The sequence below is a fragment of the Equus caballus genome, chromosome 29 (genome assembly GCF_041296265.1).
Source record: "Equus caballus isolate H_3958 breed thoroughbred chromosome 29, TB-T2T, whole genome shotgun sequence".
NCBI lineage: Eukaryota > Metazoa > Chordata > Mammalia > Perissodactyla > Equidae > Equus > Equus caballus.
In genome coordinates, this window is record NC_091712.1 from 33013096 (window position 1) to 33038066 (window position 24971).

The following is a 24971-nucleotide window of genomic DNA, read 5'->3' on the forward strand; positions in this document are numbered from 1 at the left end:
GGTTATACTTAAAGGAGAAATTTGTACTCATTCACTTCAAAGTAAAGATCAAGAAATGGAAGCCCATTCTCATCCCAATTATTTCACATAGTACTGGAGGTTCTGGCCAACTCTACAAAGAAAAACAAATAAGGGGTGTAAGGGTTGAAACAAAACATAAAATTGTCATTATTTGCAGATGATCATTTACCTAGAGAAATCAAAGACAAATTAGTGGAATAAGAGTTAACCTTACTGAACTTGCCAGAGGCAAGGTCAACTTACAAAAAAAGTAGTAACGTTTACCTACACCTGAAATAAGCAATAACAAAACATAATAAAAAATAAGTCGCCATTCACAGTACCAACAAAAACTAACATATCTAAGAATTAGCTAAGAATACTGAAGATCTCAGTGGAGACAATTTTAAAACTTAATAAAAGACATAGGAGATGATACGAGTAAATGGAAAGACACTCCATGATCTTAAAAAGGGATGACTGCATATATAAAGACATCAGTTCTCGCAAAACTACTTTATTCATTCAATGTGATCCTAATCAGAGCTTCTGCTTCTGAGTGGGATAGAGTTCCTGTGCTTAGACTAGTGTTCTGTTAGAACAATCAGAAAAACTGAAGGAAGTACAGAAATCATTTATGTGAAGGCACTAGAAGGTTGTTGAGACAAGAGCTAGGGGGCCTCAGAGTAGAATCCTTAAGAGAGGAGCTAACTTCTGTGGCCAATTTTGCCCTGGGAGCATTCGCTGACTCTGGGCCAGGCAGGGAGCTGAGAACCTGACACTTTCCCTGGTGGAGGGCCACTGCGGGTAGAGGGCCACCAGCAGAACTCTCGCTGGAGACCTGGGGTTCTCAAACAATGGTTGATACTCCCTTTGGGATATTTGTCAAATTCCGGGCCTGTATGGGACACAAAGGCTAAAAACATAAGTGGAAGGCCTATGAAGAACAAGCAGGGTGCATTTTTTTTCTCTGGCAGTTGTGGGAACCACACATCAGCATTTGAACACATCGGCTCTCGGAAAACCACGAAGGGCCAGGGAGTAAGCAGAATCAGACTGCACCTTATTTACCAGGTCTCCAACCCAGTCCTGACCCGCAGTCCCTGCAGAGTAGGGTGTTAGGCCGGACCAAGGGAGCGTGAACCCTCCAGGGAGAAAGACAACATCAGCGCCACCCCATAGTTTTTATACACATGGTCTGACATTCAATAAATGCAACCCTAATTGAAATTACAGTTGGAGTTTTTTGAGAATTTAATAAACTTACCCTAAAATTCATGAAGATAAATACATGAAAATCTAAGTTAATATTGAAAAATAAAAGAAAAAAGGGGTAGGGAAAATCTAAGACAACACCCAAGAAGTGAGACAGTGCAGAGTTGGCTCCAGAACAAGCAGATCGATGAAAGGGACAGAGAGCTCAGACACTGACCCCACGTACACATGGAAACTTAATATGCACTTGGGGTAGTCCAACTCAACGAGAGGAAAGAGGGAACTCTCCAGTATATAGTAATGGGGGAAATGGCTCACTATGTGGACAAAAAAATATTTGCAGGTGACCTTAGACCACGTAGAAAATGGATTTCCCGAATACCTGAAGACACAAATGTGAAAGGTATATGACGGCGAGTGAAAAAAATGTAGAAGAAGATCTTTGTAATTTGGGAGGCGGGATGGGGTGAGCAAGAAACTTCTTAAATAAAACACTGTAAAAGCATATTACAACGTAAAAAAAAAAATCCCCTAATGATTTACTTATTTTTAAAATCTTACGTTTTTTATTTTATTGAGGTCACATTGGTTTATAATATTATGTAAACTTCCCTAACGATTTAAATTAAATAAATATCAACAGTTGGTAAAAATATATTTGCAATGATTAAAACTAAAGGGGACTAAGATCTTGAATACACAAGGAACATCTGCAAATAAACAAGAGGAAAGAAACCCCCACAGGAAAACTAAGCAAGAGAGAACAGATCACTACAGAGGAGGAAATTCAAAAAGCTACAAAGCATAAGAAAAGATAGTCAAAATATCAAAAACCAGACAAATAAAAATACAAAAAAAGATAGGCTATCTCTTTGGGAAAAATGTCAGGAAAGATAGAGATCCTCGTGTTTGCCCAAAGGGAGTGCAGGTGGTACAGGCATCCTGGAGAGCGACCTGGCACCACTTAGTTGGTTCAACTCCTGGGTATATGCCCAAGAAACTCTTACACCAGACTCTAAAAGGACACGTAGGGGAGAGTGGAGGGTGCCAGAAGTGAGCTGGGCATCCAGAGATGGCGTGATGGGTGCTGAACATGCAGGACTATTATTACGTAGAAATAACAGACTAGATGCACATAGCAAATAGATGCATCCTAGAAACAGAACCAAGCAAAAAGAAAGAAAAGGAGACATAACTTGGTAACCAATTATATAAAATAAAAATGCCTGCCTATAAAACAGTATGCATTTTACAAGAAAACCAACAAGAGGACGCCATTAATCATATTAGAATAGTTGATTCTAGGGTTAAAGGACACGATGGCAGTGAGGAAGGGGATGAAAGGAATACATAAACAGGATGAGGAGGGCCTGAATGGACCAGGGACCATGTACTACAAACTCCACAGGGTGTTGTGCACATGGACTTCTATGTGAATGATGCCCCTTGAGTGGTCCAGCACAGCAGCTCTGCCTCTGGATCTGAAATCCCCCCAAAAAGCAAAAACAAAAACAAGCAAAATACCCTTAAAACACAGATATTCATATATTAAAAGTATCTTAAATGGATAATTCCTTAGGGCAGAGAAAAAAAATCCCATCTCCTATCCCCCAACACACATATATTCACCATCTCACCCTACCCATACTTCAGTTATTTATTCAACAAACATTTTTGAGGACCTACTATGGGTCGGGCACTATACTAAGTACTGAGGATACAACAGTGAAAAAGGCAAGGTCCCTCCCTCCAGCAGCTTTCAGGGATATCCAGGAGCTGTAAGAAGTCACAGAAATAAGGCCTGACCCTCACCAAGGACTGTTCAATATTCCAGTGGAACAGCATCATGCAGGAATTGGAAAAAGGGGTGAAGGACCCTAGATGGGACAAAAGACCCTACCTAGGCAATTCTCATACCTGCAGTGCTTTTGGGGGAGTCTGTCAAGGGAGATGCTTCTGTTTCCACAGGGACACTTGAAAAACCTCTTGACGCCGTCATGCCAGTGGTAGTCGTGCTGTTCACTGATGCAGGTCTCCAAAGGTTTGAAGTGGGTGTAGGCACACTGCATAAAACCGACAGAAGGGCAACATCCGGTCAAGAGCTTTGAAGGAGAAGCTGGCTAGCTGCTACGAGGGCACTCTGCTCTCTTGTCACCACCCAGGACGTGCTGGTGGAGTCACTACCACATCTTCCAGCTGTGGCAATTTCTTGACTTTCCCTCCTACTGATACCACTTTATCTCATGTTTGCCCCAATTTCCGGCCAGGTGTGATGTACACAAGAACCTTCCATGACATCAAGAGAATAGCAGCAGCAGAGGCAGAAAAGTATCAGAAACCTTTAAAAGGCTTTGGTTGATCTGTCCTATATTTGTTGTCGCCCCTTGATTATAGGACACTGAGGTGTGGGGCCTAATTAGGAAGGCTGATCAGCAGCTCTTTCATTTTCTCTTATATGGCCTCTGAAAAGGATGTAAGTTTATTACCACTCCTATTTCATAAGCAGCAAAACCAACAAACGTATTAAGCAATTCGCTTTTAATTTTGATCCTCAAAAGGACCAAAGAGAACAAGAAATGGTGGGTGAAGGTCAAAACAGTTGCCAGGACAGTGCAATGCAATTTCTCATAATTACATTGAGTCTAGATAACTCTCGGTTCTGGCAACCTCAAAGGGGACAGAACAGAGTGGTATGCCAGCCGTGGTAGGCAAAAAATAATGCCCCCCAAGAGGGACACCCCCTAATACTTGGAACCTGTGAGTCTGTTAGGTTACATGCGAAGGGGAATTAAGGTTAGTAATTAGTTGGTCTTAAGGTTGGGAGAGTATCCTGGATTGTCCAGGTGGGCCCAATGGAATCACAAGGGTCCTCAAAAGTGGAAGTGAGACATAGAGGAGGAGGTCGGGGTGACTCGACGAGAGGGTTCAACCTGCCATTGCTGGCTTTGAAGATGAAGGAAGGGGCCACAAGCCAAGGAATACAAGAGCTCTAGAAGCCGGGAAAGGCAAGGAAACAGATTCTCCCCTAGAGGCTGCGGAAAGGAACGCAGCCCTGCCACAGCTGGATTAGGGCCACGGGAGACCCACAGAGACCTGTGACCTACAGAACTGTAGGACAATAAATTTGCGTTGTTTTAAGCACTAAAATGGTCATCATTTGTTACAGCAGCAACAGGAAACCTATACATCAGCAACATCCTCAGGTCTGCCACTTTGTCAGAGCAAAAGCTATCATCTGAGGTAAAATCTTGATTTACCCTCCAAGGTCTGAACTTTCTCAAGGAAGCCCTACCTTTTGGCAGCAGCTGGTTCAGGGCTGCTCCCTAAATGTAAAGGAGAATATAAGGTTTTAAAAGGAACAAAGATGGAGAAAATTGGAAAACACTAAGCCTCTTCCTCCTCTTACACATGTTTATGGGCCGATTAGCCACGTAGGTAGACTTAAAATGAGTGGTAACGGAAGGGATAGTATCTTGCAAGAACTTTTTTTTGCCATTTTTCATTAATGTGGAGGAATAGAGGATTTAGAATTTTCTAACAGCTTTAGGGTAAAACTTCTGCAAACAGAGACAATAATACCATTCACACTCTGCCTGGAGATTCAACTTAGTAGATTAAGCCCTGAGGAGAAAGGGACAATAGTGATGGATCATAACATGATGTCCAGGGTCTATGAACTATGGACTGAGGATGTGCTGGAAACTTGAGAGGGAGAGATAAGAATAACTTGGGTCCACGGGTAAAGGAAAGAGGTGTGAGAGGCTCATCCACAGAACTGGGAGCTGTGGTCCAGGGAGAGGAGAATCTCACTACAAACGCTCGGCCATCAGAGCTTGGTGCCAGGTCAGCAGGAAGCCAGGTCCTGGTCTACCACAGACAGTTTGTTTTCCAGCCTAATTAAATGACCCATGCAGGACTCCAATCACAAGACATGGCCCCCACATCTCACAGATTTTTCAGATCCTCCTGAGTGACAACAGCACAAAACAAGGCCCACAGTTAGAGCCATCTTCTGCACTCACCGTCTTGCATGTCACTACTCGACATTTCACTTCTCTGATGTTTCTCATCTTTTCTTCCATTTGTTCTTTTTTCACCAGTGGCTCAAAATAGCGTTCCTGCAGCTCAGCCTCGGCCTAAACGACAAGGCATACAGGAGACCTTGTACCAAATCCAATACATACTCTGGCAGCAGTTTAATAAGAATCAAAATAGAACTGATAAGACAAGCTGTTATAAGGACTTGATAATAGTTCAGTGAACTGCACTCCAAAAGATGATCCTAAGTAGACACAAGCTCTTCATTTGCAAAAAAAGATGATGTACCTTTTTGGTGATTTTTAAAACACTAAATATAGCCTTAAAATACTAACATTATTAACAGTGTCATCATGTCAAGTATGCAGCAGAAGGGAATTATTTCTACTGTTCCAATACAGACTCAAGCTATGGAAGGTATTCACCGCCCCCGCAGAGACAACAACCTGGTCTATCCAATACTCTTCTCCAGACCAAGCACTTGGTAGGAGCAATCCCTGGTGGTTTGGAACAACAGGAAGTAGGCATGAGGGCGGAGATATTTGCAGCAAAATGTGGTCACAGCTCTGCAGTTAGTGCAGCTACACAAGGCACAAGGACCCAAGGCCTTCAAGGGCCACAAGAGGGAAGGAGCACAGTTCTACAGCCTTTCAGGGTCAGCTTGAGCATTTCTCCTGACTTTCTAGTAGAAAGATACAATATATAACTATATTTGTTAGGGATTTTTTAATCAAAAGAAGGGCAGATCATTGAGTAGCAGCACTAAAACGGGACGATACTGTCCCTAGGGAACATTTTGAAAATATGTAGGAGCACTTTTTTTTGTTATCCCAATGACTGCTACCCCTGCTACCGGCAGGGACCACGGATGCCACGTCTTCTGCAAGACACGGAACAGTCCCCTACAACAAAGGATTCTTCTGAATGTTCTACGGGACATCCACATGGATGAAAACCCTGATTATAACCCTCGAATTTATCAGCTTTATATATAATATACACAATACTTGTGCACGGTTTTAATGTCATAGACTATTCCAAGAGTCCAACTAGGCAACTCCTGTGTATATGGAAGGACAACTGTACTTTAGTGTCTTCAAAAGTTTCCCAGGATTATTCACTGTTTTAAAAAAAATGACATCGTCAAAGAAATAGCCCCACGGTATTTAACTTACCAAGAAAACACACCTAATGGGCCTTCCTTTCTAGTTGTCTCACTGACACCTAGAAAGCCAAGCTCTGACTACTTCATCATTTCTTCCCGGGTAGTTGGCCCACATATTTACATAAAGAAATACATATTTTTAACATAAGTATCTTGCTTCTTTCTTCTTTACATTACAGCTAGGATATAATATTGATATTTTTGAAATCACTAGTTAAATAATTTACATTATCCACAAATTTTATTTCAGGATAATAAGGGAGCAATATGAAATACGTTATTAAAAAGGGGCACTGGGAGAGTAGGGTTGATTTAGTGCATTTGAAATGCCAGTATCAAAATATGTGAACGGAAAATTCCTTCCCCTACTTCAAGGCAGAAAATAGTAGCTAGTGGTGAACCATTTACACATAATTTCACACCCATAAGTACTGGTAAACATTTTTATAACAGTGAGGTCTATTTAAATAATGTTAAGTGATGCTCTTCAATGCAAGGACCAAGGTGAAATTAAAATCTATTAGAAGTATTCCTATTCTTCAAAGCAAACTCAAACTAAGTGACCCATAGCTACATCCTGGTTTAGGTAAAAGCAGCAGATTCTTAGTCCCACGACAAAGTGCCTCAAGTCTGAAGGACACCTCTGTCATGTTTGATTTTTTGGGCTTCTACCTCTTTTAGGATCCCTGTGTGCCTCGATTTTGCTTTTAGAATTTTCTGAAATTCCTCAGATTCTAGATAGGAAAGTTGTTCTCTCCTTTTCTTCCGGGCAGGTTCCAGTTCATCCTCAGCTAGAGCAGAAAGAAAATAACATGAGCTGTTAGGGGAATTCCAGAAAGCCAGCCATGGACTCAGCCTCCCCATCCTCCCTGCCTCTGCCTAGCAGGCCCTTCAAACTTCATTTACCCAACTTGGTACCAGCAAAGGAAGGCTCTTAAGAAAGGAGCTGAGAAGTAGAAACTAGAATATGGCGGTGGGGGCGGGGGGAGATGGAATTTGACCACTAGATTAGAATCTTTTTCACCTTAAAATAGGAGCTGATTATGATAATAGATAACAATAACAACAAAATTGCTATTTACAAACTGAGGTTAAAATGACATTACCAACTTCAGAGTTTTAAAAATACAAATAGGGCAACTCAAAACAAAGGAATTCTACTTCCTGCAATGTAAATCTTTATACTAATATATGTACAAAGTTCCAATGAACAACTCTTTTCTTGAGTTTTCAAATTGTGCATAATTTCATTTCAATTTAATGTGATTATAAACAACAATTAGTTCCAGTTGTGGAAATTCTATTTAGGCATTCTGCAGAGACGTAAACTGAGGTAAAAGAATGAATTTTGCTGTCAAGGATGCTGGTTATGGTCTAGAACATTTTCTTTATAAGCAGTTTCTCTTTCTCATTGCTAACTCTGACATTTGCAGTACCTTGAGGAGAAGATGTGTTGTTATTTTCTACACGTTCCTTCACTTCCAGGAGATCCTGGGGGTCCTTTTGCTTCTTTTTAATGCCGTTTGGGTCTCTTTTTGTAAGAATCTGGCCTTTTGCCCTTAATTTGGTTATAGCAGCTAACTAGAAAGAAAGAAAAGAGAGGCAGATAAAAATCTAAAAGATGAGCTGGGCATCTACAGGCCCACACACCTTTCCAGTTACTACCAGTGAATTCTGGCTGTTCTCAAATATAAAGTGGCAAAATATACCTTCATTCTACTGACTGTTATTAACACAACTATTAAAATTGAAAAGCATGGGAGACAGGTCCATAAGGTAATAAATAAAGTCTCAGCTTATCTAAATCTTGACAGTTAATTTAACATCACCTAGTCTGCAGGCTTCCAGACCCATAGAGGAACCACGCAAACAATTTGGAAGTTTGTTTTAGAATCAGACAGAGTTAGGCTAGAATTCCAGCTCTGCTACTTACTAGTCGGTAATCTTAGTTAAATTTTCCAGCATCAGTTTCTACATTTATAAAATGGGGATGATAGCAGTTACTTATATTTTAGGGTTGTAGGTGTATGGATGAAATGAGGTAACACACGCAAAGCACGTACCTGTAGATAATAGCATGTATGCATGTATCATAGGTACACATGTATGCATGTATCATAGGTACAGAGTAGTAATAAATATGTTCAGTTGCTGTTATTATTATTACTGTAGGTACGGCCTTGGATTGTAGCTAGCTCTTCATGTGGTTAAAGCTATTAACTAGAACAAAGAACAGAGAGGCTCAAGTTGGCTCCAGTGACTCAGCAAGGGGAGAAGTGGAACGTTCTGAGCAGGTGGGGTTCTGAGGGCCCCCAACTCCCACTTCAATCAGAGCAACTCGGCTTTTCTCCGTCTAAACACTGGGCTTCTGTGCAAGATTTCTTTTGAAGAAGGATTCTTTAAACCACTATTTTACAGTCTTGCCTCAACAATTCCAAGAACCTTTTTCTCTAATGTCAGTGTCTCCAGCTGTAAAACAATACCTTCTTCTAGGCCTGCCAAGAAACAGCATTGAGATAATGGCTAACTTTCCCAGGTTAAATTAAGGGAATTATGGTGACACCGTTTTATCATTTGAAATTCCTTTGATTCTAACTACGACGATCAATAAACAGCTATTAGGTGTCAGTCTTTCCTGCTCATAGGTATATAGCTTGAAATTCCAGCTACGTCTTGGAGAATGCAAATTCAAATGTTGCAGAAAACAGATGCCAGTTACCTTTTTGGCTTCTGCTACAGCACTCAGTTTTGGTCTTGGTGGTGGTGACTCATCAAAAAAGAGAACATCATCTCCTTCCAGGATGCCCCGCCCAAGCTTGGGCATCTGTGTGGCAGGGGTTCCTTCCAGCCTGGGGAACTCAGCCCCCGTTCGTGGGGACTGAGAAGGAGGCTGTCGAGAAGAGGATGGCACAGCTGGGCTCTCAATCTCCCTTGAGTTCTGGAGAAATCTTTAAAGAAATATGCAGTTACAAAATGTGTAAGCACCAAATGAAAAGACTGTGAGACTGTGGGCAGGCCACCAGCTTGTAAGTAGTTGTTAATGAAATAATTTCCCCTCCTTGGTTAATAATTCAAATTAGCACATAATAAAGAACAACATTAGCTTCACTTCCTCTTCAGTTAACTGGTTTTTCAATGAAAAAGCTCTAATTGCTTTACCAAGTTAGAGCTGCTTACTATTTTTATCAGTTGGCTTTCCAGTGGGTACCGTCTATAGAACACAGCCCTGGGCTTGAGATATGGACTGTGTTCCTAGCCCTCTGGTTGGCTCTGGACCCTTAGGAGCTCACCAAATCTCTGTATTTTAGTTTACCCTACCGGGAAGAGATAACATGTGTTACGTTTGGAAGTCCTTAACAGAAAGGCGATAGCATTCACACCGTGATTATTTTATATACAGTTATAAGGGCTATTTAAAAACAACACACCTCAGAAATCATCTAGTCCAAACCTCACATTATAGACGAAGTCAAGGCTCAAGACCCCAGTGCTCATACATATCAGGCTCAGGACTAGTACGGGTAACCCTAGGCCAGTATTCTTTACACTACCACATATCCACTCTTGCAAGCTCTAGGCTGAGTGTGCAAACTGCCTATCAGATCCTGCCCAAAGATACGTTTTGTTTGGTCAGCAAAATTCTGAAAAACTTCAAATTGTAAGGCCTGTAAACTGACAGGTGCTCTCTATTTCCCACAAGGTTGACAACTCCATACATATTTTTATGTGTGTGTATGTCTGCGTGTATATAAACAGTCATGCACCACATAGTGACGTTTCAGTCAACAACAGATCCATATACAACAGTGGTCCCGTGAGATTAATACCATAGCGCCTAGGTGTGTAATAGCTATACCATCCAGGTTTGTGTAGGTACACTCTACGATGTTCGCACAACGAAATCCCCTAATGACGCATTTCTCAGAACATGTCCCCGTTGTTAAGCAACACATCACTGTATACGTTTATGTCACCTGCAGGCACGTGATGAATACCTACACAGATATCCCATCAGCACCTCAAACTAACCTGCCTGAGGCCAAACCCAGTCTCTTATTTTTCCAAAGCATTTCCTCTTGACTTATAATTGACTCTCCTTTTCACGGAACCATCCACCTTTCAGCAGCAGCCCAGATGTGGGAGAGCATCATGGTTCCACATTGGAACAGAACAGGTACGAGTTCAAAACTGGGCTCCCTCACCTCTAGTTCTCTGACCTTCAGTGACTTTATTCATAAAACAAGGATAACAGTACCTTCCAGATTACTGTAAGGACCGAACGAGACACTGTACTTATGCAGTGTACAGCTTGATGCTCAGTACATGTTAACCGCCCATAAACAGTAGCTCCTATTATTATTCAGACAACTTGAGTTCAGGAATCTTTGATTCATCTACCTTCCACATCCATTTCCACTTGTTTTTACCTCAAAATGACTCTCCATTTCAATGTCTCACTTTTATCATTTACCTGAATAATTCCAGTATCTACTCATTGGCTCTGCCTGTAATTAAAAACCTAATTGTGGCAAAACTGAAAAATGGGAGTCAAACAGGTCAACACGTGCTTTCCCCTTTCACAAAACCCTCTTCCAATTTTCCTCTCTTCTCTTTTCCACGGTGATATTAATTACTGTAGCCTGTACCACTGGTCTCAGGATTCACTAGCAAACATCAGAAGTATATAACTTTAAAATGCTATTTAGATGATGTTAAAATTCTTTCAAAACTTCCAAAGTTAAAAAGGTAGGCAACCACCCAGAATCTAAAGTTGCAATTTTGAAATCTCTTCAGACATTCTGAGGATTCCTGAGATGATGATCCAAATGAGGACGAGCAAACCCGTTACTCTCACCGTTTCTGTATTTCTTCTGATCTCTTTTTCCTCATCTCCAACATACACTGCTTCTGTTGCTTCAAGAGGGCTGACGCCGAGATAGACTGGAAAGCAGGTTTTGGGCTCCCCATGATCCCTGAAACACAAGCCACAGACTGGAGGGGTTCCAAGAGGCCACGGGAACTCAGGTGTGGACGCTAGAGCAGGGGTGGGCTGACTCTACCTGATGACTTGGCTTTCGCTAAATGTTGTTTCAAGTTTCTGGCTCCAAACGTTGGCAATTTCATCAGTTCCCTGAATTCCTCAGAGCAAGACAAGCTCTTCTGGGGTATTCCTGGAATACACAGGCATCAGCTTTAGAAGATTCAAAATTCAGACCACTTGATGTCAAGTGACATCACTTTTTAAACTCTGGTTCATAACTTAGTTACTTGTAAATGAAGCAGATGAACTATCAAGAGGAAAAAAACCCTTAACCTCTAACATCAGACTAGTAGGACCATAAGGGCATGACAAATTTATCTTATTTCAAGTAATGATTAGAATGCTGCTATCTGTGGGGTACACTATTGCTGGAATATGCACCATGGGCAAGGGGCCATGCTAGACCTTAATCACTGTTATGAACAAAGCCCCAAGTACAGGGTGGAGCTGGCATTCTCTGACGAGGACCCTGACGCTACTGATTCTAATGCTGGACACTAAGAGTTAGACCCAGGTACGACAAATTTCAAAAGCATACCAAGCTAAGACAGCTAAGATTCATATGCTGACTTTTCTTAAGATGCTCCCAAATGAGCTTAATTCCTTCAGCTTAGACCATATCACTCATTGAGCATAGGTGACAAGTGGACACTTATAACTTAGAATGGAACTGACCATTTTCAATCCTAGACTACACATTTAAGCTGGAGAAAGAAATGTAGTATTGAGCAAGAAAATTACCGAGTTTTTGCTGAGTTTCCTGGATGATCAAGTCTGTGCCTTTAACGACCAGATTAGTTAAAGTGGTTTGAATCTTCTTTTTAGGAGCAACAGCTGCTGCACTGAAATGAAAAGATTGCCCCCCAAAAAGAAAATCACTGAACTTCAATGCTCTCACGAGGTAAAGAAGCTGCAGACAGATTCACTTATTACAAACTGTCAAAATTTCTCAAAGCACAGTATTAAGTACACTTTCTTAATACCATGGCCCCGTGTATGCATTATGTCACAGATGTAAAACAAGAGGCAACCTACACATTTGCTTGAAGGCCATTCTCAAAGGGCAATTTGGCAAAAGAAATAAAAAATGAGCCAACACTTTGATCAAGTAGGAATTATCTTAAAATAATTAAGAACTATGCAAAAATTTAGGATATTAACGTAAGCCTTGTTTGCACTATTAAAAGTCGGAAATAGCATTAGTGTTTAACCATAAGGAATTGTTTAAACAAATTATCAGAGCCATGCAAAAGAATACTATGCAGCCACTAAAAATAATGCCGTAAGTGAATAATCCACAAGGAAAACAGTCATTATCTTATGTGGAAAAAAAGGAGGTTGCAAAGTCTGGGCACAGTATAATCTCACTTTATATTATTAAAAATATAAATATGGGGGGAAAAACACCACCAAGAAGTATATATTATATACCAAGGAACTAACAGTAATCTAGGTGGTGGAATTATAGACAGTTTTTATTGTTTCCTTTTGGCTGAATTATACATATATGTACACCTTACAACATATGTGTATTGCTTTCTGCAGTTTGGAAAAATATAGAAATTATTTTAAATCTTAAAAATGTGCTTGACATTACAAAATGGGCAGGAAGTATGAGTCTTCTTGCCAAATTTCTGTTGGATTGGGAACAAAACCTATGTGTTGTTCTTGGACAAACTGCAGCTCCCTTGTGCCAGGTCCCCACCTGTCATATCCTCAGATGTGCTTTCCACAATACGGTGACAAGGCCATCGATCACCTAGTTCGGGGACTCTATGAAGAGGCCGGGATCCCTGGAAGAAAGGCCTTGAATGCCTGCCTCAGCAGCATCCGCTCCTGTGCAGCTTCACTGCATATCCCTTCACTGAATTAAATGTGGGTTCCACGAGGTCTGCAACCTCACTCTAATAGTCGCGAGGGAAATGATTTAAAGGATGTCAACGCTGTGATTAACACTCTTTTAAGGGCCAATCAGCCCTGAGAGAGTTGCACTATTCATGTTAGAAGCCAAAGAGGAAGTGTGGGCTCTATAGACCATCATGAAACAACTCAATTTCTTCCCGCTCCTTGTGTTTTCCTCTCTGAGAATAAAAGAGGCCCTCATCTACCTTGCTCCAGGCAGTGAGTTATGCACAAGGTCTTCCAGGACCGTTACAGAAACATACAACCACTGAGTTTATTTTTATAAGATGACAAGGAAGATCCTTATCCCAAAGAAGTCCCAAGAATGTCTTACATTGAGGCTGCATACGATGCCGAAGAAACCCCTCCGTAGTAAAAACCATCCTGACACAGCCGTTCTTTTAGGCTGATGCCTTTGCGGGCAAACTTTTTTGGAATTCGTCCTCCGGAGAAAGTGGACTGTAGGTCAGCTCGCTTGGCACTGAGCTTCTTGTACTGGGCCTGGATGTGATACTGACAGTATTCACAGTCGTTCTGCAAAAACGAAGAGGGGCTGCATCAGGATTAGGGCAACAGGCTGGGGAACAACACAAACAGACACAGTTTCTTTCCCCCACCTACAGAGAGCACCATTCTGTGTGCAGAGCCCTCCCTGCTGACCCCCAAGATTGTTCCCATAGTGCAGCTATGCAGTGACTAAGAGGAAGAAGTTCTTCCCTTGAATTCCTTGTAAAGCTCTAGTCCAGTGAAAGAAAAAAATGACATTGTTGGCTGCTTTTGCCCTCTTTCTACAACAGAAATAAAATCAGCTTCTAGGATGAACCTCGAAAATGTTATGCTACGACTCTTCCCAATATGTAGGAAACTCAGTTCCAAGTTGGTCATTACAGCTAAAGAACCTACAATTTATTCTTAATAGCTCCCTTCTTTAGCAGAAACCACCCTAACAAGGCTGAAACTAACCAAATTAACAGTCTGTGTACATGGTTCTCCATTCTTCTTCTTTGCTTTACAGGTTCCCAGGTCAAGAGCTTCACCCATGATTAACACCTTTTGAGGATGATCAATAGATAAGCAGACCTGTAGAAAAGAGGTGGGGCAGGAGTTAAAAGCAGACAAAGGCGTAGCCTTGTATCAGCAAGAATGGATAAAAGAATGGTTGGTGTGAGTTAAGAACGCTCTATCAGGCTATAGAAATGTAAAACCAATGCTGTATGACAGTTTTAGAAACGGGAAGTGGAGAAGACACATTTAGTTCTCTACCCAATATCCACTCTCTCCTACAGCTTTGTTGGCAGAATCTTGATTTTATTTGGGCTGGCAAATGCTCAGCCTCCGGTGCGGGACCCTGTTCCCAGTTTTCCCAGTATTCCTATAGTGATGGTCATGTACTGTGGTGGTCATGGCCTATAAGACTGAAGCAGGAATCGATGAGACTGAAGCAGGAATCGGTAGATCAGGTAGCTGGGAAAGCTTTTGCTTTCCTGATAAAAGTAGATAGAGGAGGCTGGCTTACTTCCTGCTCTGAATGCAGATGTGATGGCTAGAGCTTCAAAGCCGTCCTATGACCAAGAGGAAAAGGCTAAGCAACTCATAGACCCTAGCCCTGACATTACTATACTGCCCATATCTGGATAATTTATTATCTAAGAAAAACAAATCCCCACCATTTACTGTTACAAAAGAAACAGCAGTGAAGTTTTTCTGTTACTTGTAGCCAGACACATTTGTAATAAATGAAGATTTGTTGCCATTCTCTGGTGAAAGCAAGGAATGCAATAACTTTGTCTCTCACTCCTCCTGATGATAATTATCTACATTAGAGAGAAGTTTTCTTGATGGGTCAGGTGGAGAAATTGTCTGTTGCTATACATAGCGTATCCAGGTTTGCAATTTGCAAGAGAATCACAGGGTAGTACCCAAACTCTAATGCTGCTTGAGAAGATGAAAATTCACTTTGAAAATGGAAATTCCCAAGTCGCAGCTATGGCTGTACTAACTAATAGAGCAAAGTTCCCTCAGCTATAAAACCTTGTTTTATGGATGCCACCACGGAAATTTATGAAAGAGATCTAAGGAGACCTGAGTTTAAGAGTTCAAATAACTCCAGGAACCTTGGAACTAATTTGAAAACATATAACGATAGAAACTGATAGAAAACACTTTAGAGTAGGTGGAAATTCAGAATATTGGTGGGTGAGGAATAAACAAAAAAACAGACATAAAAGCACGACTTATCACCTGGAGGTAAACCAATACAAATCTTTTTGATAGAACTCGGCTAAGTTGTAAAGACCAAAAAAAAAAAAAAATCATGGAAACATTCTTACCTCCTCCGAACCATCCTTGGGCTTCATGGGGTTAGCGTTGAGCAGCCCTACGACAGTACCCTGCTCAGTCTTCCAGAGTTCTTTGTGAACTTCTCCAAACAAGAACAATGACACGTACCGAGTCAGGTCACGAAGATCATTCAGTCGCCAGATGCTAAATGTTTTCCCCTGGAACAAATACTTACTTTTAATAAATTTTGAACAATGGGTTACATTGTCTCCATTTACGGTCCAAGCGTTCCACTGTGAAAAAATATACAAGCAAAATCCACCCCGATAATACAATCATCAGAATATTTGTTAATTACAAATTAATCCCTTCTCTAGTATACCCTTCTCATTTTAAAGATGAAGGACAAGGGTGAAGTTAGGCAAGCCATTAGCTGACTTGTTACTAGAGTCTCTCATTCACAGCTCTAAATAGTCAGTGGGACAGTATCACCTTCCTAGTCACACACATATGCACACACTCATGTTAAAAGGACAAGAGGAAGCTGTGGCACTACCATCTAATAACTTACTAATATAAATTTAGTAAATCTATTATTTATCACTGATTAATTATTAATATTAATAAGGAGGATTCAGCTCTGTTTCTAAATCTTTGCTTAGCTTACAAGGAAAAACAAAAGCATCATTTAAAGAAAACAGGTTATGTTTAACTATAAAATTTCAGGAGTATTATTAAACATCTGAAGAATGCAACTCAAACTGCTGATCACTTATAATATGGACAAGCTCCACTTCTAGTCTTTTTTTTAAACAAAATAATTTGAATACTATTGAACCAAGCTATTTCACAGAGGCATCCCACAGTTGGTACAGTTCTAGGTGGTGGTAAGCTGTTGCCTGGACTCAGTGTTATAATTCTTCTTCCAAGGATTTGCACAATGCCTTTCTTGGAAGAGTTCAGATAAATTTCACACCTATTATTTCGATGTCACTATCACCATTTGTGATGTAATTTGTAACTTAATTGAGTGAAAACCAGACTTGTTCACGTTCACCTGGACAACAACAAGGCTGGAGCAGGCCTCAGAATCTAGAATTCAACTTCCGGTGTCAGGACTCATAAAAAATCTAAGGTTGGTCAAGATCTAAATTAGGGAATGAAATGAGTACTGAGCATGATTAATGGTAGTAGCTTAGAGCTGGGAGAGACTTTTGATATAATCAAAAGCCAGTTCCTTCATTTTATAGATAAGGAAATGGAGGCCCTTAAAGCAAGATTAAGGGTCAACCTAAGACCACATCACTAGTTAAAAGGGAGAACGAGGCTTAGAACCCAAGTTTTCTGACTTGCCACACCACAATATAATTTTCCCATTATGCCTCAATCAACTCTGATTTTAAAACTAGTTAGATCTTTTGTAATATCCATTAAATTAAATATACCATACTGTGCTGGAACAGGCCAGCAATTTCAGAACTTCTACAATTGACATCTTACATCTAGGAAGGCTCTTGAAGGATCTATGAACTCGGGCTCTTTGATTACCCGCTCCTCTCCTCCACTCAAGGGATTATAGTGTCATAGGGGCAATCCTGTGTGCCACCAAAACAATGACAAGTGAAATGCAGTAAGAATGATTTGGACAATGAAAAGCCCAAGGAGCCTGTATAACCAGATCTTCTCTAAGTAGGGCATTCTGTATATACACCCTTCTCGGATACCAATCCTATGATGGTGTTGCAACTTCGGAAATAAATACTGATGGGGTCTAGGTAACTAATCAAGAACATGGGCCCCACTGTCAGACTGTGATGGAGCAGCTAAGAAATCGATAAAACGGCTTACACTGTTAGAACTCTGTGGAGTGATTTTCTTCAATATAACCCCAAATGTCACCCAGTCTATTTCTTCCAGCTTCTCACTTGCCATCTTTTCCTTGAGCTGAGACAGTCTGATCAGTTTTCGGCCAACCATTTTCTTGTTCATTTCTGTGGAGGACACTCGAGGCCGCCTGGGTCAAGAAATCAGCAATTAATAGGTTATTTTTCTACTAAGAGAGTATCTGGCACTTGGGCTAGTTAGAAGGGTGTTACAAGCAGAACTCTCTAAAGTGTGTATTCTCTGGGGGGCTTAGTTATGTAGTATGGACAAAGCACACATTTCTACAGCAGATAAATAAAAATAAGATAATTTTTAAAGCTAGCTTTGCACTCCTTGAATATAAAACTGGAGCTTGTATAGAAAACAAGAAAGATCACACTCTTTAAGTTCTTACAAACTATAATAATGTTATTCTCTTAAAAATAATCTATTTTCACTTTAATACAAAATCATAAATTGATACTAATAAATATTTACATTTCATCAATTCTATAAGAATTTCACAGCTTCTAGTATTTCTAATTGGATTTTTTAAGCCAACATTTTCACATAACAATAAATAATAAAGCTTTGAATCTAGCTTCAATTAATATATTCTTGTTCCTAATGACTGCACAAAAACTTGTGAATTTGCAAATTGCTTTTCTCTAGTAAAATATTACTATCTGTTCTGTGTTTGACTGTATAGTATACTCAAGAAAAAGAGAAAACTGGAAAAAAAAATGCCTTTTGACTATTTTAGAAGTCTTTTGGAATAGAAAGTCCTAGAGCTAGCTCTGAACAATGAAGAAGATTCAAGAGAAAAACACTGATGTAGATGGAGAAATCCTTTTCTTTGCCTGATTTCTGTGAGCTAATAAATCAGTTACTATCAGATTACCATCCTTCGGAGTAATTTTTATGGCCGGAGGTCCAGGTATAACAATTATAAAGAGACAAACAATTCTGTAATCCCCTCAATTTGCAGGCACCTCAGAAGCTTTGGCTGAGTAGTTTCAACTCCGTCTACCTCCATTCGATTCACATGTGCAGTAAACGCACATCCTTCATCATCCACGGGGAGTTTCAGCCAGGAACTGGCTGGGGCAGTATCATCTCAGGAGGGGCACGTTCACCTTGAAAATGAACCTGCAGCCTCCTCAGTGAGAACCACAGCTGTTGCTGTATTCCATCCCTCAGACTATCTCAAGTGAAATTAAGATAGTGAGTACTTTTTTCCATTTTGGCGAGTACTGAGTCTTACCATACACTTCTACTGCATGTTGGCAGCTACTTGGTCACCCCTTGCTTAATCAGATGACAAGCTTTAAGTGTTCTAGAGCGGATGCACATAGCTACTCAGATGGACTGTCCTAAAAGCAATCCGGTCTCAGAGCAAGGATTACTGCTCTCCCCTGGGCTTCGAGAGAAATAATAACGTAATAATGGAGGTGCAGTGGAGTGGTGGTACACAGCACAGAAGACTCCAAGGTCCAGGCTTTTAGTTAAACTGATCCTGGGATTTATTTCTATTTTAACTGAAGATCTTAACTTCTCCACATATAAACGAGGAATATAAATTTGCCTTAAAAGTTATTAGAAAAAAAAAGAGCACAGCTATTTTTCTTAACATCCAATACAAGATACTAGTATGTCGGTTAAACTGTAATAGCTCTATGTATTTAAAAAGTCTCTATCACTGTTTCTGTCAGTTTCTGATAAAGCATACTATTATTTGTCCATTTCCTTTTTACATACACATCTTTTATTCATTATATAAAGAAAGTCATCCTTAAACATTTCATATGCAAGTGTATGAGTCAAATCCAGTGCTATATAGCTAGTCTATCACCAACTTTTGTCAAGTTCAAGAGCTGTTGGTGTTGTGTGCATCTGCTGCACAAACACTATTTCTAAAAGGCTCAGTCCTCAGGAAGAGGAGGCATCCGTGGGGCCTATGAGCAGAGTGAGAGGGTTGTTCCGGTTACTGACCTGAGCCTCAGGCCAGAGAAGGCTTCCACGGAGACTGGCTGAGCCGGCTCCCCAGAATGCCTGGGGGTCCCTGTGCTCTGATCTCTAGTCATCCCATTAGGCTTGTTCCCAGGAGTCATTCGGAGTGGCTGGGAGGATGCACTTGTCATCTTTGAAGATGAGCTTTTGGGATCTAGAAAATTAACACAAAAATTAAATCAAAAGAAAACCACACTAACTATAAAATTGTTTTTACAGAACTGTTTCTTTTTTAATCAACACAGGCAAGAACCAAATCTAGAGAGAGCAAAGGAAGTCCGTAGACCATTTCTGTACTACCCTCAAAATCTCCGTGGTATAGTCCAAAAGAACTTTCCACGACGATGGAAATGTTTTATACCAACACTGTCCAATACGGTCGCCATCAGCCACACATGACCATTGATCACGCAAATTCACTTGTATTTCTGAGGAATTGACCATCTAATTTAATTTAATCAAATTTGAATTTAAATAGCCACACGTGGTTTGTGGCTGCCGGATTAGACAGCGCAGCTCTAAAGCACTGGTCCTCCATGTAATGACATTATTGAGTTTCACCACACATGAAGCAGCACGGCAGATCCCGTAGAGGAGTAAGAGCCCCTTCAGGAAGCAATAATTAGCAGATTTGTGTGCAGATCAAACTCCACCTGAAGAAAATCCAAAGTTAGCTCCTCTTTCTTTTCTTGTTTGTCTCTTGTTTCATCTCATTTCATTTTATTTGTGGAGTGGGCGAGGGGGAATTAGGGGATTCTACTGACTATTGCTTGCATTAAATATCCCCAATGAGGTTACTTTTCCTGTTTTAGAAGAGCTTGATAATGCTCCTGAAGGTGAGAAAGCTTGGATATTTTCCTTAATAAAATATCACTTTCTCTTACTAAGATTGTGTTGTTTACCCTCAAAGGAACTTTAGATCTAGAGGCCAAAACAACTCTAGAACTTTAGAATCTCGAGGAGCCGTGCCTGTGTCCCACTCCCTCAAAACTAAACTCTGGACACTGCCTAATGAAATACCTTAGTAACACCAAAGGCCCTAAGGGTCTGGGTACTATTCATAAGTGGATACACTGAATATATAATTTGTTGTTAAGTAAATATGAACACTCAGAGGCAGCAACTATTCTCTACCATTGTGTCATATGCCAGTGCTATTCAAGAGGGCCTTTTTGAACACGAGTGGTCAATAAAATGCTGCTTACTCTAAGCTATGTTATCTCCAGATCATTTTGTCTTTGATCCTCCAAATAATAATCACCTTGGGCAAACTGAGGCAGTATAACAAAATCAAGACAAAGGGCTTATAAATCTTCTTCATTTTATTTTCTGTATATATATGTGTGTGCTCAAAGAATTTTATCTGAGCACCATTCTGTACTCCTGGTAAAGAAACCTTTTATAAAAAATGGACCCCCTGGTTTAATACAACCTAGCTTCAAATAAAACTTGGTCACTTTATAAGAGAATCTGTGCCTTCATCTCACAAACTTGAAGACTGAATCTCTAGATTGCTAGCATGAGAACTGAACTGAGTGGTTACACTTACCACAGCTCAAGTCAACTCCAGGACTACAGACTTAAAAAAAAATTCAATCCTTGAAGTATTTACCAAATACGTCTTCTCCCTAAGGATTTTCTAAGCACTTTAAAATGTAGAGAAAAGGTACAAAAATACAGCATATAGGTCCCATTCCCAAGAAACTTACTTTTCTCAATGAGCAGGTAAGACAGAACAAAACACACACAGACACACACACACAAACACATCAGTGCCAAAATCTATTTTAAACAGAGCCAGAGCAAGTGAGAAACCAGAGAGCCCTCGAGTACCACACCTGCAGGTGAAACCTTCGGTGTCCGAGCCACCCGCTTGGTTTTTGGTGGAGCAGGGACATCAAGCTCTTCAGAAAAGCACGTGGACTCCTGAATTCTCTGAATCTTCTTCTCCTTAAGAGGGGGACGTGGAGACTTTTCTACTTGATTAAAAGTAAAAGAAATTAGCAAAGGAAATTTAGAAAGGGGCTCAAAAGCTGTTTTAGCAGGACTTGGATGCAGAGCAATGTCACAATTTCTTAATAACAGAAATGCATACTGTTCCTAGAATTACAGTCTAATTACCAGGCGATTTATGCAGAACAGGTGGACTTGCAGGTTGTTTAATTGTCGCCATTTTCAGCTGTTCTTCTAAGGACTTCATCTGCTCTTGCAACTTCCTTAATTCATCTACAAAAGAAAAATATACCAATTTCGGAACCAGACCAGAGGAAATATTATACACAATGAAAGTGTTGGAACTATTTTTGGTGTCCACCCATCGCCCCTAAAACCTGCAGACTCACAATATAATCCCATACTGAGAACTCATGATGAACTTTTGCATTTCAAAGAGGTTCTCTTAGAGAAATAAACTTTATATTTCCAGTAATCAAACCTCTAATATCTAAGCTAGTTATGAATCTATACTACTGACAGATATCAAAGATACATACCCCCAGCTAACAAGTTTTTAGGAGTCAAGAAATGATTCTATTTATTTGATAAATAGAATATATAATTAATACAATAAATGCTGGTTCCTGTATCAGAAAAAACAGCCAACCACTGAATTTGATTATAATTTAAAAATATATAAGAGAAGATGCCAGGAATAAGACAGCAGCACTCCTTCAAGCTTCTGTTTAAGAATGATCTCCTGCTCAAATAGAATGTGTAGTAGCTCTGTAGTCTTGTCCTTGGCTCCATATGCATACAAATCCTCCCCAAGTAGTATTTTTATGTAATAAGCACGAAAAGTGTTAGAGCCATTCTGTGAAGGAACAATTATAGTGGCTGGCACTGATATAAGGGGGCCTTTGACGCTGAAATGCTGGTCTTAAATGTTTGATCTACTAACTCATACAACTTTTTTTGCAGTTATTTTATCTCCACCTTTAAATCAACAGCTATTTTGATGAGAACTGTTAGACTGTAGTCTTCATCTAGTCTACTGAAAAGAAACTAGAGAAAACAAGTAGTTAGGACACCTTGCAACTCTTGATTGGTTTTCCCTTGACTGAGAGCAGGAGCGGAGAGGACTCTGTTTTTAGTTGATTGCAATGCAGGAACGTCTTCTTCATCTGTTAAGTCCCCCATATCCCCAAACAGAGTGGCCAGATTTTCCTTCTGGTCTTCAATCGTCTCCACTTCTCCATCAACAGCCTCCTCTGTGTAAGATTCACCGTCACCATCAGCATCAAAGAGCTCATCAAATGCGTCAGGTGTGCCATCTTCCTGGGTCAAGGGTTGATTCTCTTCTGAATTACAATCCAAGGCCGACTCATTCTCCTCCAGCAGTGCGGTCAGCAGAGACAAATCATCTTCCTCCCCTAGAGGAAAAAGAAGAAAAGGGATAGAAAGTAAGCCGACCTGAGCGAAACTGATGATGACACACATAGTTAATTAAAAGAGCCACCATTAATAAGGCAATTAAAATGACTGCAGATTCACCAGTTTGCTTGGTATAATGGTTCTTGTCTCCACTTTCCCTCTTCCCAAATGCACTGGGAAGGCACTGGGCTAAGGAAGAGGGCATCAATATTTGCTCAGGGCCTACAGCGGCCCAGGCACTGGGCTAGATCTTTACTTGTGCCACTTCAGCTAATGAGACAACTTCCGGCACACCAACCTCCAAGAAACTCAATCCAGAAAGGAATAACAGAAAAACACACTAAACATAGATTTAGGCCCCAAATATATATATTCCCCTACTTCTTAAGTGTTTGAGAAAATTTTTTAAAAATATAGAGATGTACAAAAAATTATATTAAAAAGTATTCATCTCTCATCACCCAGAATTACTCATCACTAACCTTTTGTCCTGTTTGCTTTTTGTCTTTATGTTAAATCGTTTTTTAAAAAGTTTATTATGCCAAATCTTATTCCAATTCCTTACTACTGCCTCCAGAGCCCACTGCAACCACTACCATAATTCTGACATCATTCCACTCCATTTTTCATATTTTTTACATAAATATATAGGTATTCATAATCAACACACTGTATTTCACACTGTATGTATTACTCTGCATCCTGTTTTCATTCAACATGGCACGTATGATTGATCTAAATCAAAACATATAGTTCTAGTTTCCATCTTTCAATTGCTGTATAGTATTCCATAGAAAGACTGTATCACATTTTACTAATCTATTTTCCAATAAAGGACATATGAGCTATGCTACAATCGTGTCTACATCTTCTTGCACATGAGGGAGAGCTTCTTGGGAATACGTATCAGAAGGGGAACTGAGGGATTGTAGGGTATGTGCATCTTCCAATTTTACTAGATACTGCCAAATTATTCTCCAAATGGTTGTACTCTCACTAGCATTGTATGCAAGTATCGTTTCTCCCAACCACCTTACCAATATCTGAGATGTCACTTAAGGTTTTTTGCGAATCTGATGGATGAATGAAAAAGGCAGCTCATTGTTCTGATTTGATGTCCAGGATTACTAGTGAGGTGAAGAACTCCTTATGTCAAGTGGCCAGTTAGATTTCTTCTTTCTTGGTTTACTTTCTGTGCCTATTTTTTTTTCTCTATTTAGGCACTATTCCTTTATAAAATCAGAGGCATTTAAAGCAAAAATATTATTTGCATGCACTGCTCCCCTTCCCCCATTTGATGGACAGGGGCTGAAGTCCAGAGAGGGTAAGGGCTGTTCAGGGCCAGCTGGTAAAACAGGTCAGCACAGGAGCCTGGCTTAGGATGGAGATCTCCGGACCAGCAAATCAATATCCTTCGCAGCACTCTACACTCCCTGACCAGAAGGAAAAGAGCCAAGAGCCAAACTCAAGGCCCAGAATCTGACAAAGGGTCTAAAGCTTAAAGTCAGAGTTTGCATAACAATTAGTTTGACTTGCTTAGTCCACAAAGACCCCAACAGTGCAGGATGCAGCAAGAAAGAAGAGGCAATCTGGGTCCCTGTGCTCTGGTGAGGCTGACACATCCCTCCTCCATCTTTCATTCCCAGCTGCTGTAGAGAACACACTCCAAGAAGAGGTCTTGGCCCACACCACTGGGAGCCCCAGGTGAAAAATGTTGCTTAGTGGCTCCATACTCCTCGCCTTGAACCCATCTTCTTTCATGAGAACACCAGGGCTAATCTCGTGATGCCTCCCATCCCAGGTTAGCCCAGTCACCACCAAAAATCCTCTGTCTTCTCCATGGTATGCTGACCCCATCTTCCCACCTCCTTGCTCCCAAACCCTGGGATCTGCTCTCTGGAACCCAGAATCTACTCCCAGCAAGCTTCCCTATATCCTCAGCAGCTCCTACAAGAGAAATCTGGTTGCACCTGCAATCCCCTTAAGTGGACGTTGTTTAATCGTCCACACCTCACACTGAAAAGGCTAGAACAGTGTCCGGCACACAATAAACATTTGGTGATCAACTCCAGGGCCCTGACATCTTCT

General features: G+C 40.5%; 1 protein-coding gene and 1 long non-coding RNA gene across 5 annotated transcripts in view; one reads left to right on the plus strand and one right to left on the minus strand.

The window, feature by feature from the left end:
• MCM10 (minichromosome maintenance 10 replication initiation factor) overlaps positions 1-24971 on the minus strand; it is a 36389-nt gene that overhangs the window by 7010 nt on the left and 4408 nt on the right. The window contains exons 3-18 of one of the 4 annotated variants that reach the window (XM_070255347.1): positions 22541-22882; positions 21636-21740; positions 21353-21490; positions 19497-19668; positions 17490-17655; positions 15692-15859; positions 14325-14441; positions 13696-13895; positions 12201-12301; positions 11479-11589; positions 11274-11391; positions 9138-9366; positions 7855-7999; positions 7091-7209; positions 5238-5351; positions 3133-3278 (exon numbers count right to left, since the gene is read on the minus strand). In XM_070255347.1, the coding sequence (XP_070111448.1) occupies positions 3133-3278; positions 5238-5351; positions 7091-7209; positions 7855-7999; positions 9138-9366; positions 11274-11391; positions 11479-11589; positions 12201-12301; positions 13696-13895; positions 14325-14441; positions 15692-15859; positions 17490-17655; positions 19497-19668; positions 21353-21490; positions 21636-21740; positions 22541-22882 (2491 nt within the window). Of the gene's footprint in view, positions 1-3132; positions 3279-5237; positions 5352-7090; positions 7210-7854; positions 8000-9137; positions 9367-11273; positions 11392-11478; positions 11590-12200; positions 12302-13695; positions 13896-14324; positions 14442-15691; positions 15860-17489; positions 17656-19496; positions 19669-21352; positions 21494-21635; positions 21741-22540; positions 22965-24971 lie in introns of those variants that run through there. The other 3 variants (XM_005606921.4, XM_023631928.2, XM_023631929.2) reach the window with 3 other exon arrangements.
• LOC138921447 (uncharacterized) lies at positions 16692-23005 on the plus strand. The gene is made up of 2 exons (XR_011434023.1): positions 16692-16776; positions 22715-23005. It is a non-coding gene; the product is annotated as an uncharacterized lncRNA (long non-coding RNA).